Raw genomic sequence first — 19,837 nt, forward strand, 5'->3', positions numbered from 1 at the left:
TGTCATAATTGCCAATCTGAAGTTTTTATAACATGTGCAAAAAAACTGGGCTGTGGAGTCGGTAAACCAAACCTCCGACTCCTCAATTTCCACGACACCGGCTCCGACTCCCTCATACTTGGCTCATGTTTAAGTGATAAATTTACTGCAGCACAGATTCATCTCAGCTAAAAGTCTAGACCCTTAGATCAGGAATAGGACAGACATTTATAGGACATTTCATAACTTTCCCAAATTCTTATGAAAAAATATTCCCGACAAACTGCATTGAACTACTGTACCCAATTTATTATATATTGTAGGAGTCCATTGGTCCATTTTATTCCGACTCCACAGTCCTGCAAAAAACTACAACGCATTTCGGGCTTCCAGTAGCCCTTGATATGCTGTGAACAAGTGCTACTGTAAGCCCAAAACGCATTGGCAGTTTTTTTGCACATGTTATGAATGCCAATATGAAGTGTTTTATAACTATGTGAATGAAGTTACAAGAAATTTTAATCCCCAAGTGCTGGACTACTATTTGTCATTAGTTGGCTTACTTTGTGCCAGAAATGTGCACCATAATTTTGGTGTATAATATGTTAAATTAGATTTCACCAAAGCTATGCTCCATAGTCCATCATAGTCATTGTAAAAAAAATCTCTAAAACACCTCATAAATATGGTACAAGTCATGAAAGGCAGGTTTTTAGTGCAAATTATGCCAGAATTCTGCCGCATTTAGCTTGGCAAAAATATGCTCCATTGTGACATAAATATAACAACGTACTATCTTGCATACTCGTCACAGCTAATATGTCCAGCACATTTTTCTGCTGGAAAAACGAAAATGTTAGCAGAAAAAAATGCTGTGTAAAATATATGCTTTTGTTTGCGTGCTCTTTGTCTCCATTCATTTGAAATCGGTGAAAAACGCTTCAAAAACGCTGAAAGAATTGACATGCTGCAGATTAAAAAAAAAAAAACACTTTGAGGGCAAAAATAAGCAGCATGTGCTGAAATCTCACTTTGCTGGTACTGTAAAACGTTGCATTTCTTCAAAAGGCATAAACGTAACGTGTGAACAAGCCCTGACATGCTCATTTTCTAATGCCCCCAGCTCCCATTGATTGTCACAAGAATGATTTTTCTGAAACTAAATTAAGTTAACAGAACTTTAGACAAAACATTTTACAAAAAGGCATTAAAGAAAAGGACAGAGTAAGAGCAGTCCTCACCACTGGGCTGGCACGGGCAGAGCTGGCACGAGAGGAGGCACGAGACCCAGAGCCCAGGTAACAACTGTACTCAGAGGGCTTCCAAAATCACGAAGCAGAGAAAGGTAAAGAAGAGAACGTTAGCATGACAGAAAAAGATACAGAAATAGGAGAATAAAAAAATATAGTGAATCTGAATATGGATCCCCATAAAAGATACAGTACAAGGTATGGGAACCGCCTGTTCTTTGTGCACAGGTCTGCTAAGAGCCACCTTAAAAATAACCAAATGGTCAAAATGTCTTCAGGAATACACCTTAGACAAACATTCCTTATATTGGCCTGCTCTGTTATACAATGTGTGCGCAGCAATGTGAGAAGAGGGTACAACTACGCTGCTTAGTTTCAGGCCCACTGCATCTTAAGTACAAAGCGACTAATTTAGTTCTCATGTGTATAAAAATGTTTCTGCAGTGAAATGGTAATCATGAGGGCGGACATTTTTTCTGAACTTCATCTTAGTGAAGATAAAAACTATAGGATTAGTCCTTCTTTTAACAGTGGGATTATGTTAATCTTCAATGGTGCATGCACACAATGCTCAGAGCAAACTAATACCTACAGTTTATTAAAATTGCCTTTAAAAACCTGATCAGAAGCTTATCATCAATTTTGGGATTGTTATATTAACATAAGGCCTGCTTCACAAACACACTCTGTCGAAAAGCAAAATTGGTATCATACATATAAATGACGTTTTTATTTACAAACTGCTTTGCAGGATTTGTCACTAGTGATCGCTGTATTACGTCTACACAGACACTATACATTATATACAGAGCTCCTGTGTTCACTAGGGAACCCTGTATTACGTGTACACTGACTCTATATGCAGAGCGCCTCTGTATAATGTCACTGGTTATCACTGTATTAATGTCACTGGTTATCACTGTATTACCTGTACAATGACTATTTACAGAGCTCCTGTGTATAGTGTCACTGGTGTTCACTGTATTATTACCTGTACACTATATACAGAGCTCCTGTGTATAATGTCACTGGTGATCCCTGTATTACCTGTACACTGACACTATATACAGAGCTCCTGTGTATAATGTCACTGGTTATCCCTGTACTACCTGTACACTATAGACAGAGCTCCTGTGTATAATGTCACTGGTGATCCCTGCATTACCTGTACACTGACACTATATACAGAGCTCCTGTGTATAATGTCACTGGTTATCCCTGTACTACCTGTACACTATAGACAGAGCTCCTGTGTATAATGTCACTGGTGATCCCTGTATTACCTGTACACTGACACTATATACAGAGCTCCTATGTATAATGTCACTGGGGATGCCTGCAGTTCTTCTATTGCAGGATTTGTTTTAGTTTCCTATCACATCATACCCATCATAGCATGATAGAAATGTGATGTGTTTATCATACCTCTCCCCTTTTTTGTTTCCACTGTACCACTTTTTTTAGAACGGCTTTTAAAGTAGAGAAATGTGACAAAAACCATACATCACAACTGGAGCATTTTATATATCATATACTGATTATAGTAAATGAAGAACTTGAGCAAGGAAAATAATCTCACAGGTCGTGAACTTGAAGATCGACGGCTACTGCTGGTGACACCATCATCATACAGAGATCCCTACCAGCAAGAAAACAGAAAGCAGACAGTCAGCTGAGGTTGAAGAACAGATAAGAGAAGGAAACAAAAAGGAAGTTATGTGGGAAAATGTAACAAAAAAACAAGTTGTGGACTGAGAAGTGACCCACCCGCTGGGATCTGGAAGGTAGAGAGTTGCAGTTCAATAGTGATGGCTGGAAAAGAGGATGAAAGTGTAAGAAAAGAAAAAAAGAAAAATAACTTTGTCATTGTATCAATGATTGACAAGATGAGCTTCAATATAAATGTAGACATGATGCTATATCATACATATTGTTAAAAAAAAAGCCTATTGCTCAGGGAACAATCAAATATTAACACAGAAATTCCCTTAAAATCTATGTTTAATTGACCATGCTGGGCTTGCTACTTTATCAAGATGTCATTATTATCGGCCTCCTGAGGAACCTGTTTATGGGGAAACGCGTCGAGGCAATGAAAGTAGCGTCATATGGATAATTATTGCTTTTCTGTTTCACCTTATTTACCTGCCCACAGCACCAATGTTTTACATGGTCCTTTATCACATTCATTTATTTATCTATAGGGCATCCTAGGGCCAGTCGTTGAGGAGCGGGGGCGCCACTGCCATCATCATTGTAGGGTGCCAACCTCTGTGGTTAGGCAGGTATACAATAAGGTTTATTATATAGGGACATGTAGCCCTCTGGTGATCAACCTATGTACGTAGAAGGGCACGTCTGATTTCTGCACGGTGTCACTTTATCTTTGTATGGGGTCATATCAATTAAACATATAGATTTTAAGGGGATTTCTATGTCAATATATCAAATATTACAGCAACTAGATGGCAATGTGATCCGAAGAGGTTCCATACAATTACTAAAATTTTGGGTATATACCATTATAATGTGGGTTGGAAACAAGCAGAGTATGTATAAAGAATACTATATGAAAGCTAACCAATGGGTCCTAAAGGGAGAACACAAGCTCAAATGAGGTTTGGTAAGGCCTCAGTCATGGCCATATTGTACCCAATCTGTGGGAAGATTCGGAGCCCTGCGGTTCTAGTGAACTGAATGCAGAACACAAAGCTTTATCCAGCTCAAAGTATGGTGGTTCTATATAACCGCAGGGGCTTTGTGTGCATCGCCTCATAAATAAGTCTACCTTTGGTAGTCCTACTCCCTTCCATCTGTCCACCCTTTAGTGACCAACAAAATTTTCATTTTTGCTCTTTAGGTTTTTTTTTCTCCTCTTGTCCCAAGAGCCATCATTTAGTATTTTTCCATCGATATAGTTATATAAGGGCTTGGTTTTTGTGGGACGAGTGGTAGTTTTGAATGACACCAATTATTTTAATATTTAATGAATAGAAAAAAAAAAAATAAAACCCTAAACAATTTCGACATTTTCAAACAGTACTACCGTAGTGATATTATTAATACATTAGGATTATTACATAAATATATTAAATAATATCACTATGGTAGTACTGTTCGAAAACTGTAGGTTTTCTCTAGTATTATATATTTATATGTATATTGTTAAAAATGATTAGTCTATAATTATCTGGAATATTTTTTAGTGGTGGAAGTGATCATATAGTTTTTCACTATTTAAACCCATAATGAACTAGGAACCCACAAGCTTGACAAAGGTGCAAGTCCTGAAATGTTGCTACAGTAGAGTTGGCTTAAACCGACTTAAGCGTCTCTGCAAACTCTGTAAACTCTTGTGGAAAAAGGAAAATTCCTTGGAAAAACACGTAGGTGATTATTTGTCTATATATGATGTCATCCTATTGTAATGGACATTATTGAATATGTTCTAAAGAAGCATTTGTATACTATTCTACAAGTGCAACAGTTATTTATTTGAAGCCTTTATGCTTACAACATCATTAAAGTGCCATTGTCAGAGACTGACAGCAGCATTTAAATAGTTAAACTGCAGGAAATCGGTGCACGCTCAGCTGGCTGTAATTACAAGCAGATGCTGGATATGTAGCACAGCCGGCACCTCCTTGGACAGGCTCAGCTCTTGATCCCGCTTCATACTTTGCTTAGCGACCTATGACGAAAATGTACGCCATAGTGCTATTAACTGATTAACGACCTAAGAAAAAGCAAAAAAAAATACCTGAATTCCCCGACCGGAGCCACTCACTCATCTGTACTTAGCAATGCATCCTCCGATGGTCTCCTGGAAGTCGCGTGAGTGCAGCAGCCAATCAGTGGCAGCTGACTGGCTGCAGCATTCACTATTTGTCTAAGGAGAAGAAACACTATGACACTCATTTAAAGATCCATCAGATGTTGATGCCAGGGGACCAACAGAGGACTCTGTGCTGAAAAAGGACAAGTAGTGCCAGTCTGGGAATACAGTATTGTTTCTTTGTTCACTTCCCTGGGTCAATTAATAAGATATTGTCCAATAGTGGACAATCCCTTTAAGTTACCGAATGTACGATTGCAAGAAATATAGGACAGATGAAGGGAGAAGACTGGAAGGTCGGACTATGCAGAGCTTGTTTGTAGTCTTATCGTTGAGACCCATGTTTGCAAACTAGTCTGGTTTACAAGTTGTCACTGAATCAATGAACTGTAAACTTTACATATACAAGATCCTCCAACATGGCAAACTACATCAAAAATAAAATCTCATCTTGTAGCAGATTACAGCAATGTAAAAGAAGCATTCCCATCAAAATTTGTATCCTCCTAATATACTGCAATCATCATATTATATAGCACTGTGTACTTACAATTGCTCATTTTGCCTTTCTAACCCAGCTAATTCTTCTCTTTACTCTATGTAGAAACAGGAAGTCTCTTTTCCCTGCATGAGTCATCCCCCTCTTTAACCCCCGACCCTACTGCTCTCTCCTCCCTCCTGCCAGGGACTTTGCAGTGATGACTCATACAGGGATAATTGACCTCCTGTTTCTACATAGAGCTTAGAAGGATTCAGCTAGTCAGTTTTTAACCATGTGATGTCATAGACCTAATGGAAAAGAGAAGAATTAGCTGGGTAGAAAGGCAAAATGAGGAATTGTAAGTACACAGGGCTATATAATATGATGACTGAAATATATTAAGAGGATACAGTTTTTGATGGTGGGAGGAGGAGGGCTTCTTTAATCCCACCCAGGTAGGCAATACAATAACTATGCACTATTCATAAGTCAACCAGAAAGGAGAAGAGAGTGGAAAGGAACAGACCCGATTTCCGTTGTGTACAGACTGCTGCTGTGACTTGGCTGTGAGCGGAGCATTGGCCAGGCTGAGGTCAGAGTAATAAGCGCTCTATACAGGGGAGACAGGAAGAAGCATGAGAGATAGAAGCAGTCCACAGACTATACACAGGGTCACCCTCACAGCTCCACAGCAGACGGACATTCCTGCAAGCAGTTACCATTCATCTCCACTGTCTGGAAGGAAATGACAAGAATGGGAAATCCTATTGTGCAGTTTGTGCCGCTAATGACATTAGCAGTTTTTGCATTACTTACTAACTGTATACAGCCCCATTAACATTCAGTGCCTGTAGAATCAGCCTGAATGCCAAGCCTCAGGTTTGGTTTCCTTTGTTTGTTTTTTTTTTTAGACTGCAATTAGGAAAAAACTTTTTTTTTTTACATTGGGTTCGTATCTGTATTGAAGGCCACATTACAGATTTTAAAGGAAAAGACAATTCACGGTTTTGGGCAGCGCTAACCGAAATGATGATCCTTGATCCAGTATATAAATAAGCAGTTTTTATTCCACAACGCGTTTCCAGTTGGTACAGTTGGTTTTTACACTTGGGAAAGACGCCAGTCTGGCGTGGAAACGCGTTGTGGAATAAAAACTGCTTATTTATATATCGGATCAAGGATCATCATTTCGGTTAGCGCTGCCCAAAACCGTGAATTGTCTTTTCCTTCAATCATCCTGGCGGAGCTCATTCTCCAGCTACAGGGCAGCAGCAACCATTATTGAGCTTTCACAGGAGTTGTGCCTACGTAATCCTGATTTAATATATCTCTTTATAAAGGTATCACCCTATGTTCTGTTTCCCTACATTACAGATTTACTCATTTCTACTGGAACAAATAGTGAAGAGTGCTATGCTACGCTTTTTTCTGGAAAAAAAAAATACTGATATTCTAATGGAAACCTGATAAACCCTATAATAAGTCAATGGGGTCCTCTTGAGTCCAATGGGGTCAGTGTGATAGATACGCCCCCCTAATACAGAACAGAATAACTGAATTCATAAAGCTGATGCCTTATACAGAAAATGTTCATTCAGCATCTTTTGGGTATAAGGAATACACTGTTCGCACTGTTAGATTTAGGATATGGAGACATCCCCTACTGATACCTACATGGGTAGCATCCGTAAAGGCCGAGTGCCCCCCATTTATCAGCCTCACCGACAGAATAAAGTTACCCCCCCTCCTGTTCAAAAATAATTGTTGTTATGTGTATTGTACTCTAAGGCTGTGTTCACATGTGCAGTAATCATCCATTAGAACGGATCCAGCAGTAATCCGTTAACAAAAAGGTTGTACAGACTTTTTTTTTCCTCTGGCTAAAATAAACTGATTTCAACTGGATCCATGTTTTTTTTGTTTTGTTTTTTTTAACATTGAAGTCTATGGAAAATGGATCCGCTAAATAGCCATAAGTTTTTCTTTCATTTAAAAAGGATCCAATTTTCGCTTATTGGATCAGTTTCAAATGGAACAAAGCAATGGCTATTTAACAGGATCTGTTTTCTGTAGACTTCAATGTTACAAAGCGGATCCAGTTGAAATAATTTTTTTTTTAATGGACATAAAAGTTGTGTCTGCCCAAGGTTTTTGTTAACGGATTGCTGCTGGATCCGTTCTAACTGATGATTCCTGGACATGTGAACAGAGGCTAACAAAGGCTTTTGGGATTTGATAAATTAAGGGTCAAAAGCAAACACAGAAGAAGCAAACTAACATAGAGAATTATATAAAGCAAGAAATACTAACGTTTACTATACAGCAATGGTGGAGGTTATTGTACTGAAGCCATAAGCATGCTGACCACCTGCCTAATGACAGATCCACAGAACATTTTAGAAGAAATGGACAACTTCTGACGCCTGCAAGGGCAATTTTTTTCTTGCACTAATCTGAGATTGTCTTTTATTTAATAAAACAAGTGGGCAGCCCCAGATTGGTAATTTTTCTTAAGATTTTTCACTGCGAGAACGGCCACAGAGGGTTGTAAGTTCCAGCTCTGCATGCCAGGATCCCACAACCCAGAAGTTTGGGCCGGACTTTCCTAGAAAGTCGGGTCATTTTCGAGAACATTAGTGCTACTTCTGTGAGATTTTGCTACTAGACTATATTTAGGATACCACACGTACCCATTATAATCTATGGTGCTATTCAAATGTCCGTGTTCTTACGGACAGTGTGTCCATGCAAAACACACAGAGATGTGTCCGTTATTTTCCCGGTATCACGGATGACAAGGGCCAATACAAGTCTATGGGTCCGTGTGAACACGTCCAGCACACGGATGACATCAGTGTACAGTCTGTGTGCTGTCCATGTATAACATTGCAAAGTATAGGAGAAGCTTTGTAATTTATTTATCCATCCGTGAAAAACACTGATGACCACACTGATGGTAAAAGCGGACACACGGACCACACACGGATGACACACTGATCCAAAAAGTTGATTTTTTTCACACAAGTGTTTAAACATGGATGTGAGAATGAGGCCTTATGGTGTTTGGCAGTGCTCGCTTGGGAGTGGGGTCTGATCCAAATCCCCAGCCCTGCACACACTGACACTGAAGCAGCCGAGCACACACAGTCAGTGTGTACAGGGGCCAAGTATTCATCCCCTCACCTATGTATATAGCAGGATCACAAAGCAGCATGTGGCCACTATGCACAGGAGATGAGAGTGCACATACACGGACACTCTGCACGCCCATCTCCCTTTCCAGTATTAGGGGGATGAGAACTTGGCCTTTGCACACTGACACTGTGTGTGTACGCGCTCAGCCGCTCCAATATCAGTACATGCAGGGCGTTAGATCAGGTAGCGATCCCAAGCAAACACTGCCAATCACCATGAGGGAGTGGTGAACTATTGTAATTGAGAGGGTGGAAAAGTGCTCCAAGCCCTTGGCCATGCCGAGGGTACTCTGAAGTCCCCCCACCCCCCCATTTACATATATAATGAAATCATTTTTTTCTAAAACACATTTACTAAAATGCACAGCACCAGTATGATTTTCATAGGTGTTAAGTCCAATATATGAAGGCCAGAATTGTTCAGTTTCAGTTTTGGGGTTACAGCCTTCTACATCCTGAGTGATGCACTGTCTATTGCTGGCTGCAGAATGGGTTACTGAGGATCTGCCAGTGAGCTTGTACTTTATGTCCTTCTTCAGAGGACATCTTTGCTGAGGAGCACAAACAAAAAAAAGTCCATGAAAAAAGGGAAAAAGCTGGGAGCACCAAAAAATTAGTCGCTTTATTTTGAATTCCATTAAAAGATTGTCATAGCAATCTTCTTCCTGCTAATATCAAGAAGCACAAGAAAGCATTTTTCGGAACAACATGATGGTAGTATAAAATCATTTACTTTTTTTGATTTCTTTAGGGTCAATAAACCAAAGCGTGGGGGCAACGGGAGGAAAGTGCTTTTGAAAAATGAAGCGCAGTGGATTATGAATTTAATTTCGCAATGATCTTTCTTTATTTTTATAGTCCAGTATATGTACTTTTTATTTTAGGGCCATTTGCATGATCACTTCATCTGTTGTATATATTTAAATAATTAATTGTATGGTGTCACGCCCCCTGACGATGAAAGGGCGAAACGTGCGTTGGGGCGAGGAGGCATCCATTCCACTCATCACTGTTCTGATTGTAAGTACACCTGAGGGCATTTGCCAGGGGTAACTAATGTGTATCCATAGGGAACAACATTATATGGAATATGCTGTACAAGGCTGAGTGTTGATATAGGTACTGTTTTTATTTTGCCCTGACCTATTATATGCACTAGCCACTTTATACTGTTCATTTAGTACAGGTGTTGGGCTGTATAACGGACCTACCATAAAAATCATTGACATTTGTCCAAATTGTTCCTCTTTCTCTGATGCAACACAGCACTTGTCACTTTATGGCAACCATTTTGCCATTTATTTATTTTTTTCTTTAGTGCAATAATCTGGTCTCATGATACTCAATTGGACTTTGTGTAATGTTGTCCTCTTTCTATGGTACTATGAGGTATTTAATTATTTGTATTCATGTCTAATAAAATATGTCATTTGGTTCAGCTATAACTCTGGTCTCTTGGCCCCTTTTTTTACTGATGGATCTGTTTGCTACTTATTGGTGTCATAGGGGGGAGTGTTTGTTGGAGTTTTAAGTGATCTGATAGTATATGGAAACAGGTTACGATTAAGACGGTTTAGTCGAAACACAATAGCATTTACTACTGATTTGCTACGAAATTCTTTTAATGGAATTGAAATAAAGCAACTAATTTTATGGAGTTTACAGGCATTTCCTTTTTTTCATGGACCATTTGCCTGCTTTGACTGATGGGCTAGCTGGATCTCTGTGTTTTAATATGCGGTAGTGGAGACATCGCTTTGGTGAGTCAAAGGCTTTTTTTGTTTTATGCAGCTTAAAAAAAAAAAAGATGACAGATAAGAGTATTGAACTTTCTCATCAGAAGTAGTTTACTGACCGATTTTCACAAACTCATTCTGCAGACTCATTATCTCTACTATACATCGCTGGACAAGCTTCCCCTGTGGATATTCTCTGCTGCTAAGCAAATCCACTGTATATACTTCCCATGGGGACATACCTGCATATTTGTCTACAAATAGGCCTGTAAAGCATTCAGGTCCCCCTATAGCCACTATATTTGCCTATAGAAAGGCATATGGTGTATACAGCGACTGCAGCAATAGAAAAAAGATGGTATAAGAACTTGAAATGTGTCTAATAAAAGGACACATGAGCTCATGAATAGGACCACCCTTTCCCTATAAGCATTTGGTGTTTTGCAGAACACGTCAGTGTCTCTTGTGGATGTTGTGGATCAGTAACAGCTGGACTATAAAGATGGTCCATCCATGATGCTGGCCTCATACCAACATTGCTCTAACTGTGAAGAACGGCACCAGATTATTGTAACTCCAGGCGTAGAAATTCCATCAAAACTACAACAAGGTAAATCAATTACAAAGATAAGAAATTGGCCAACACCACTATGGTGCTACAAATCCATAATTGCTCATGTCACTACATATGGTTATTATTATCATTATTATTATATGTCAACTTATGACAAAACCCCCAAGAGGATAGCACAAACATATTAATGGCATTGTAGTCCAGCACACATTGGCCATCCGTTAGGGGCTTGCAGTACCCATGCACAAGCTCCACACAGTGTCAGATAAAACACCGAGCACTGAACCAACCATGGCCTCATCCCTGGGGGGTCCCCGGGAGGACGGGATGGTATCTCCACTGCCTGTAGAGCTCTGAAGGGAAACCAAAAACAGTACAACTCACATCATCCGACACGTGGAGTCGTGGCCACACTGTGACATAAGAGACTGAGGCCTTTGTTTACTCATGTAACAGATCATTTGCTAAAGTGTTACCAATAGCCCCAGTCAGAGGATGTTGTAGATCACCATTATTATTGTAGCTGAACATATGCCCAGCCTGTCCGGCTGTCACAGGCAATCTTCAGCTCTCCACTAACCCTGCTGGATTTCCTATACTGAGTTGCTCCAAGCAATTCATCCTCGTAACCATTGGTCTGTTAGAAAGAGAGAAAGAAGGGCTGAGTGATGTGTATGCGGCCAGTCACACAATCCACACCGGCACGAGGCAAGACAAGCGAGCATGCCAAAACACCGGACAGCAAGGCAATGGGTGCAATCACTAAACCCACATGACAAGCGATCATTATAGGTGTGACAAAAGTTCTGCCAACATCCCATATCAGCCAGAGTATAATGTAATACTGCACTGTGGTTTCACCTTGGAAGCCATGAAAATAGACAAAGTATTGAGAAATCCTATACATACGTATGTGTATACATTATTGAACAACTGCTGCCTTTAGTCCATACATGGCAAACTCTGGCCCGCAGGGTGGTTTTATTTGGTCCACGACACCAAAACCACCACACCTATGTGGGGCCATTATTCTGTATGGAGGACTATGTGGGGCCCATTATTCTGTATGGAGGACTATGTGGGGCCCATTATTCTGTATGGAGGACTATGTGGGGCCCATTATTGCGTATGGGGGACTATGTGGGGCCCATTATACTGTATGGGGATCTATGTGTGGCCCATTATTCTGTATTAAGGACTATGTGTGGCCCATTATTCTGTATGAAGGACTATGTGGGGCCCATTATTCTGTATGGAGGACTATGTGGGGCCCATTATTCTGTATGGAGGACTATGTGGGGCCCATTATTCTGTATGGAGGACTATGTGGGGCCCATTATTCTGTATGGAGGACTATGTGGGGCCCATTATTCTGTATGGAGGACTATGTGGGGCCCATTATTCTGTATGGAGGACTATGTGGGGCCCATTATTCTGTATGAAGGACTATGTGGGCCCCATTATTCTGTATTAAGGACTATGTGGGCCCCATTATTCTGTATTAAGGACTATGTGGGCCCCATTATTCTGTATTAAGGACTATGTGGGGCCATTATTCTGTATGGAGGACTATGTGGGGCCATTATTCCGTATGGATGACTATGTGGGGCCCATTATTCTGTATGGAGGACTATGTGGGGCCCATTATTCTGTATGGAGGACTATGTGGGGCCCATTATTGCGTATGGGGGACTATGTGGGGCCCATTATACTGTATGGGGATCTATGTGTGGCCCATTATTCTGTATGAAGGACTATGTGGGGCCCATTATTCTGTATGGAGGACTATGTGGGGCCCATTATTCTGTATGGAGGACTATGTGGGGCCCATTATTCTGTATGGAGGACTATGTGGGGCCCATTATTCTGTATGGAGGACTATGTGGGGCCCATTATTCTGTATGGAGGACTATGTGGGGCCCATTATTCTGTATGAAGGACTATGTGGGCCCCATTATTCTGTATGAAGGACTATGTGGGCCCCATTATTCTGTATTAAGGACTATGTGGGCCCCATTATTCTGTATTAAGGACTATGTGGGCCCCATTATTCTGTATGGAGGACTATGTGAGGCCCATTATTCTGTATGAAGGACTATGTGAGGCCCATTATTCTGTATGAAGGACTATGTGGGGCCCATTATTCTGTATGAAGGACTATGTGGGGCCCATTATTCTGTATGGGGGACTATGTGGGGCCCATTATTCAGTATACTGGTTGGCCTGCGATTTTGTTCAAGTTTTTCATTTGGCCTCTCTGTGTATGTGAGTTTGACACCCCTGGTTTAGACCTTTGTAACAATAATAAGCTAAAAATGTCACTTTTCTCTCATTTACAAATCCAGAAGCTGCCATGGACTATGATGAGATCCGGTGTAAGGCTAATGTCTGGTCTGCTGCACAAATCCAGTGGATAATAATGAAACACTCCCACGGATTAAGGGAGTGATATGAAAATAATATACTAGGAAAATGGTATGATATATATTATATATATATACACATACATACATACAGACAGACAGACAGACAGACAGACAGACATACCAAAAGTTTGGACACACCTTCTCATTTAAAGATTTTTCTGTATTTTCATGACTATGAAAATTGTACATTCACACTGAAGGCATCAAAACTATGAATTAACACATGCGGAATTATATACTTAACAAAAAAGTGTGAAACAACTGAAAATAGGTCTTATATTCTAGGTTCTTCAAAGTAGCCACCTTTTGCTTTGATGACTGCTTTGCACACTCTTGGCATTCTCTTGATGAGCTTCAAGAGGTAGTCACCGGAAATGGTCTTCCAACAATCTTGAAGGAGTTCCCAGAGATGCTTAGCACTTGTTGGCCCTTTTGCCTTCACTCTGCGGTCCAGCTCACCCCAAACCATCTCGATTGGGTTCAGGTCTGGTGACTGTGGAGGCCAGGTCATCTGGCGTAGCACCCCATCACTCTCCTTCTTGGTCAAATAGCCCTTACACAGCCTCGAGGTGTGTTTGGGGTCATTGTCCTGTTGAAAATAAATGATGGTCCAACTAAAAGCAAACCGGATGGAATAGCATGCCGCTGCAAGATGCTGTGGTAGCCATGCTGGTTCAGAATGCCTTCAATTTTGAATAAATCCCCAACAATGTCACCAGCAAAGCACCCCCACACCTCCTCCTCCATGCTTCATGGTGGGAACCAGGCATGTAGAGTCCATTCGTTCACCTTTTCTGCGTCGCATAAAGACACGGTGGTTGGAACCAAAGATCTCAAATTTGGACTCATCAGACCAAAGCACAGATTTCCACTGGTCTAATGTCCATTCCTTGTGTTCTTTAGCCCAAACAAGTCTCTTCTGCTTGTTGCCTGTCCTTAGCAGTGGTTTCCTAGCAGCTATTTTACCATGAAGGCCTGCTGCACAAAGTCTCCTCTTAACAGTTGTTGTAGAGATGTGTCTGCTGCTAGAACTCTGTGTGGCATTGACCTGGTCTCTAACCTGAGCTGCTGTTAACCTGCGATTTCTGAGGCTGGTGACTCGGATAAACTTATCCTCAGAAGCAGAGGTGACTCTTGGTCTTCCTTTCCTGGGGCGGTCCTCATGTGAGCCCGTTTCTTTGTAGCGCTTGATGGTTTTTGCAACTGCACTTGGGGACACATTCAAAGTTTGCCCAATTTTTCGGACTGACTGACCTTCATTTCTTAAAGTAATGATGGCCAATCGTTTTTCTTTACTTAGCTGTTTTTTTCTTGCCATAATACAAATTCTAACAGTCTATTCAGTAGGACTATTAGCTGTGTATCCACCAGACTTCTGCACAACACAACTGATAGTCCCAACCCCATTTATAAGGCAAGAAATCCCACTTATTAAACCTGTGAAGTGAAAACCATTTCTGGTGACTACCTCTTGAAGCTCATCATGAGAATGCCAAGAGGGTGCAAAGCAGTCATCAAAGCAAAAGGTGGCTACTTTGAATAACCTAGAATATAAGACATATTTTCAGTTGTTTCACACTTTTTTGTTAAGTATATAATTCCACATGTGTTAATTCATAGTTTTGATGCCTTCAGTGTGAATGTACAATTTTCATAGTCATGAAAATACAGAAAAATCTTTAAATGAGAAGGTGTGTCCAAACTTTTGGTCTGTACTGTATGTGTGTGTATATATATATATATATATATATTAGTTCTCCTATATTCATATTCAGATTGACTGCACCAAACGTGGTTAATTCTTATTGTCCTGCATATTAAGTGATTTACAACTATTATAAGGTCACACAGTTGGAAGTTCATCTTGTGACTTTCTGCACAATGCACATGACACTCAGGGTGTGCCGCGCCTGGTGTGATCGCCAAACAATACTGCGTCCTACATGAGATAGATCAGTAATTCAGTATTACTAGAAAATTATGTTTTGTGTACTCAGTGCAAGTTAGTAAGACCGCACCACACAACACACAGGTTTATGCACGCAGAGGATATGGCACAGGTTACTGACCCTTAGACTGCTCCTGCTAGTCACAGACATAACATCATCTTCATCAGAAGCCTTCAAAGGATAGAGGGGAAAAAGAAATAAGCAAGAGAGATCACAAGCAAAGCACACAGACAGGACTAGAGATAGAGAGGGTGCATTTACTTCTGTTTTGTCTTAGTAGTACACCGGGGTCATTACTGATGGATGGTCCCAAATTACCTGAAAAGCTAGCTCTAAGCTTAATTCAGATGTCCGTTTTTAACATACGAGGTTTATCCATGATTTTTACAGATAAAACATGTACTGATTAGCCTATGGGGCTGATCACATATCTGTGTTTTTTGCAGACCCTGCGTCCGTGCAAAAATCAGAGAGAAAAGTTTGTTTTTTCACCGATGAAAAAAATACTAATTCAAGTCTAATGGTCTGGGAAAAATCACAGCACACGGATGTCATCTGTGTGCTGTCCGTGATTAACATTGCAGTGGAGAGAGGAAGCTTTGTAACTAATTATTATTATTTTTTTATACATGAAATTACTGCCGATATACTGATGGCAAAAAGTAATACTGACCTAACACTAATGACACTACCATTTATCCCCAAAAATAAGCGTAGCATGATTTTTCAGTATTTTTGAGGTTGCTCGAAAAATAAGCCGCACTCTAAAAATAAGCCTTAGTTACAGTTCATAAAAAGTCAGTTTAAATAGTGTCCAGGCAGCTATACATGTAAAAAAGTAAAATCAATGGGCAATAGAATGCAGAAGGACAGAAACACTTCACCAAAGAAAACAGACACCCCCAAAATAATCACAAAAGACCCCACGAGATTCAAAACAACAAGAATGGGCAAGTTCTGGGCTCTCACACACAGGTCGGGTAGTCCTGCTAGCGTCACTCCACTGTTGTGGCTGCCTTTGGTCACCATGGGGAGCCAACCACTACACTTGGCGGCAGTGAAACGCCGAAGAGAGCAACTGGAACGCCAAGGGACCTGATAGCATGTAACGCGCCTGTGACAGGAGTGACGCCAGCAGGACTACCCAACCTGTGCTTGAGCGCCCGGCAACTTGCCAACCCTAGTTTTGGGTCTTGTGGGGGTTTTTTTGAGTGTGATTCTTTTGGGGGTGTCTGCTTTTCTGGGTGAAGGATCTATCTACCATTTACAACAGTACAGGGTACAGTACTGTATGTAAACAGGTGAACAAGAAACATACCGTACTGGTATTAATAAATGTAGATTGTTCTTCATGGAAAAATAAGACAGCCCCTGAAAATAAGCCCCAACGCATCTTTTGGAGCAAAAATTAATATAAGGCCCAGTCTTATTTTCGGGGAAACAGGGTATGAGGCCTACATATAATCTAGAAGCTTCACAATATTTAGGAACCATTTCTCGACCATAAATTATGTACTTTTAAGACAAGACAAATAAGCCTAGGAGGTTTTTACTATTAAAAGTGTTTTATTATAATCATTGGTTGTAAAAAGTATTGCTGAACTCTTGTAAGATGTCCATAGGGTTAGTCAATAAATGACACCTGTCACAAATGTTTTTATGGGATGAATGGTCTATAGTATTAATTAGACACTGCACAACATACGGCATTTACACACAATTATCCCATTAATTATCAGAGAGATCCGGACGTTGTCCTTACGTCGCACTGGATGAATGACTGACCTGGAGATTTCTCCGTGGTCGGTGTGAGTACCGCTCACTGTCCTCCTGGAAATGCATTTAGGGAAAAAGAGAATAACACAAAGCTGCAGAGATCAAGGAGCGAAAGGAGACATTCAACATATAAGAGGGCGCAGGAAAGGAGAGGGACAGAGGAAACCATCCATGAGATGGATGAAATACACAGAAAAGAGCCTGAAGGGGAAACCCATAGAGACACGTATAAAAACGGTCACACAGTGTGAAGTAGGAGGCAGCCATCACTCTTTGTAGTGTCTCTGCCTTGTGTGTTGGGAAAGCGGACAGATGTTAAATATTTCCATTAGCCCCCATTCATCTGACCGAGGCTAAAGCTTAATTTTTCCTTCCATCACGGTGGTAAATGTCAGCGTACCTTTTTCTGTGCTGTATGAAAAGGAGCAGTTTACTGCCCTAGTCAATACAGAGGCATCTAATAAAGAGGAAAAAGTGTACTTTACGCTATCCCTTTATGTTCTGTATATGAGAATATGGATGACAAATGCCACTGAATGACTATACGGCGACAGATGTCAGGAAATCCTACAAGGGACACTACAAACTATGCAAAAGCCAAGACAACAATGACATAGGATGGGTCCAGCTCTGCCAATGTATCTGTCATTTTGATGTAAAAAATAAAATAGCTCAGCGGGCGGCCAATGTGTATGTAGCCTAACACCTTATAAATGTGCCCAGTACTTACACTTTCTAGAACAATTGAACCATGGAAAAATAAATATCTAAAACTGTAGCAACCTCTTAAAGGGGTTTTATGATTTCAGAAAACCTCCTGTCCCCCAATTTCAGTTTATTAAAAAAAATAAAATAAAATCGCACCAAACCTGGGGAGGGTGAGTAAGGCGCAGAGTCTCCGCCACTTCTCCAGGTATCTGTTACTGTCTGCAGTGTTGACAGCTCTGTAGCCAATCAGTGGCCTCAGCAGCTCTGAGCTCATGCAGTCAACTCGGCCAGAGCAGCTGAACTCACTTATTGGCTGCGGTGCTGTTGATGTTACATCAGCGCTGCAGACAATAATAGACTCTGGGAACATCAGTGGAGACCATGCGCTGGACCTGGAAAGGGAGAGAAAAGCAATTTTAAACAGTATGCAGCCAGGGAAAAGGGTTTTTCTGAAACTAGAAAACCCCTTTACCAGACCCCAATATACACAGTGTAATAAAATTCACGCTTTATGCCAGTGTTCACTTCTATAGTGATATAGGGGAGTCTTCATCTAGGTTCACGTTAACATTCTGTCAGGGCCCATGCACATATTGTAATGTAAAGCATATAATAACAGGAAAGGGAAAATGGAAATAACTGGACCGAATAAAGAATTCTCTCAAATTCAGAAATATCTTCTGAAGTTTAACAATAATGATGTGTGTCTGGAAATATTCACTCGTTATTTAACATGCTTACAAATATAAATGTACGTAAGAGGGCAACTTCACACCAGCGAGTAACAACAAGTTTAAAAAAAAAAAAACAATATAAACAATATACCTATAAGTGTAAAGATATGATGAGCTATGGTATGTAATTACTGTGTAGGAGGAGATGGGCAGCCAGATCTAACAAACAGTACAGCCTTGTACTGTCTAACGCAGTATTGAGTTACTATTGTGTATTACTGTAGTATCAAATGTGGATTGATAATTTCCTTCTCTTCCTAGTAAGGATGACATGTTTCTTTAAATTAAAACAGGACAAAAACGTGACACAAGCGACCAAGACTTGGGACAAGAATGACTTGAATTAGAATGGAGGGCTACACTGGGAAACTCCTACCATCCACTGCTCAATGTCGCCCCACTTGGTATCCAAACCATAATATTTCTGAAGGAAGAAGAAAAAAAGAAAAAGATCAGAAGGACAGGCACACGGCAGAAATGAGCACGTCAGATACACAACTACTGTTAATACAAAGTTGCCCAAGTTGTCAGCGATTTGCAGGCCGGCTTGTTTTGCCTTCAGACAGGTCCAGATGTCTACTGTACATACACAGCCATTATACATCTGCATCTGTCCGCCATCAGCACCAGTGGATCTGTACACTTTTGACGTATGAGAAGTCCGCAGAAAACGAGCATAATTTTATTATCCCCAAAGACTAGTGACATAAAACACAATTGTGTTACGTACTTGGAATAGCTCAGCTGAACGGGCATAGAAGACCTCGTAGACTATCGTGCAGACCACAAAATCTTGTGAAACATAAAAACTGGCCTTATGACGCAGTTGTAGGGAATAACAGTATAAAAGACTCGGTCTCGAGGATCGGCAGATGAAGTGGAAATTATTTTTTTTTTTACTTGTTCAATCCAAAAATTAGCAAAGCAATATTGATGTTTCAGTCCAACATCAGAACCTCCATCAGAATGGTGCGAATTTCTGTGAGAGAAGGGCAAGTATAATTGCGGCACTCCTGCGGTCGCCAGTGGCTTCTCTCACAGCAATCTGCACCATTCTGATGATGGTCCTGATGTTGGACAGAAAAGTAAATATTGCTTTGCTTATTTGTGGATTGCACAAATTAAAAAAAAATCCACTTCATCTGCATATCCTCGAGTGCTGAGTCTTTTATACTTCTAGATCTACAGATTGGAA

General features: G+C 40.6%; 1 protein-coding gene across 15 annotated transcripts in view; it reads right to left on the reverse strand.

Moving 5' to 3' along the window:
* Positions 1-19,837, reverse strand: part of LRRFIP1 (LRR binding FLII interacting protein 1) — a 119,492-nt gene that overhangs the window by 30,807 nt on the left and 68,848 nt on the right. For 8 of the 15 annotated variants that reach the window (XM_073646676.1, XM_073646677.1, XM_073646670.1 and 5 more), the window contains exons 4-12: positions 19,019-19,066; positions 17,210-17,254; positions 15,545-15,595; positions 11,630-11,686; positions 11,340-11,402; positions 6,072-6,155; positions 2,997-3,041; positions 2,809-2,868; positions 1,221-1,298 (exon numbers count right to left, since the gene is read on the reverse strand). The exons of 1 other annotated variant lie outside the window; for it this stretch is intronic. In XM_073646676.1, the coding sequence (XP_073502777.1) occupies positions 1,221-1,298; positions 2,809-2,868; positions 2,997-3,041; positions 6,072-6,155; positions 11,340-11,402; positions 11,630-11,686; positions 15,545-15,595; positions 17,210-17,254; positions 19,019-19,066 (531 nt within the window). The remainder of the gene's footprint in view (positions 1-1,220; positions 1,299-2,808; positions 2,869-2,996; positions 3,042-6,071; positions 6,156-11,339; positions 11,403-11,629; positions 11,687-15,544; positions 15,596-17,209; positions 17,255-19,018; positions 19,067-19,837) is intronic. 6 more of the 15 variants (XM_073646672.1, XM_073646674.1, XM_073646673.1 and 3 more) reach the window with 4 other exon arrangements.

The sequence above is a fragment of the Phyllobates terribilis genome, unplaced genomic scaffold (genome assembly GCF_046119375.1).
Source record: "Phyllobates terribilis strain yellow unplaced genomic scaffold, ASM4611937v1 Scaffold_9__5_contigs__length_417890890, whole genome shotgun sequence".
NCBI classification, from domain to species: domain Eukaryota; kingdom Metazoa; phylum Chordata; class Amphibia; order Anura; family Dendrobatidae; genus Phyllobates; species Phyllobates terribilis.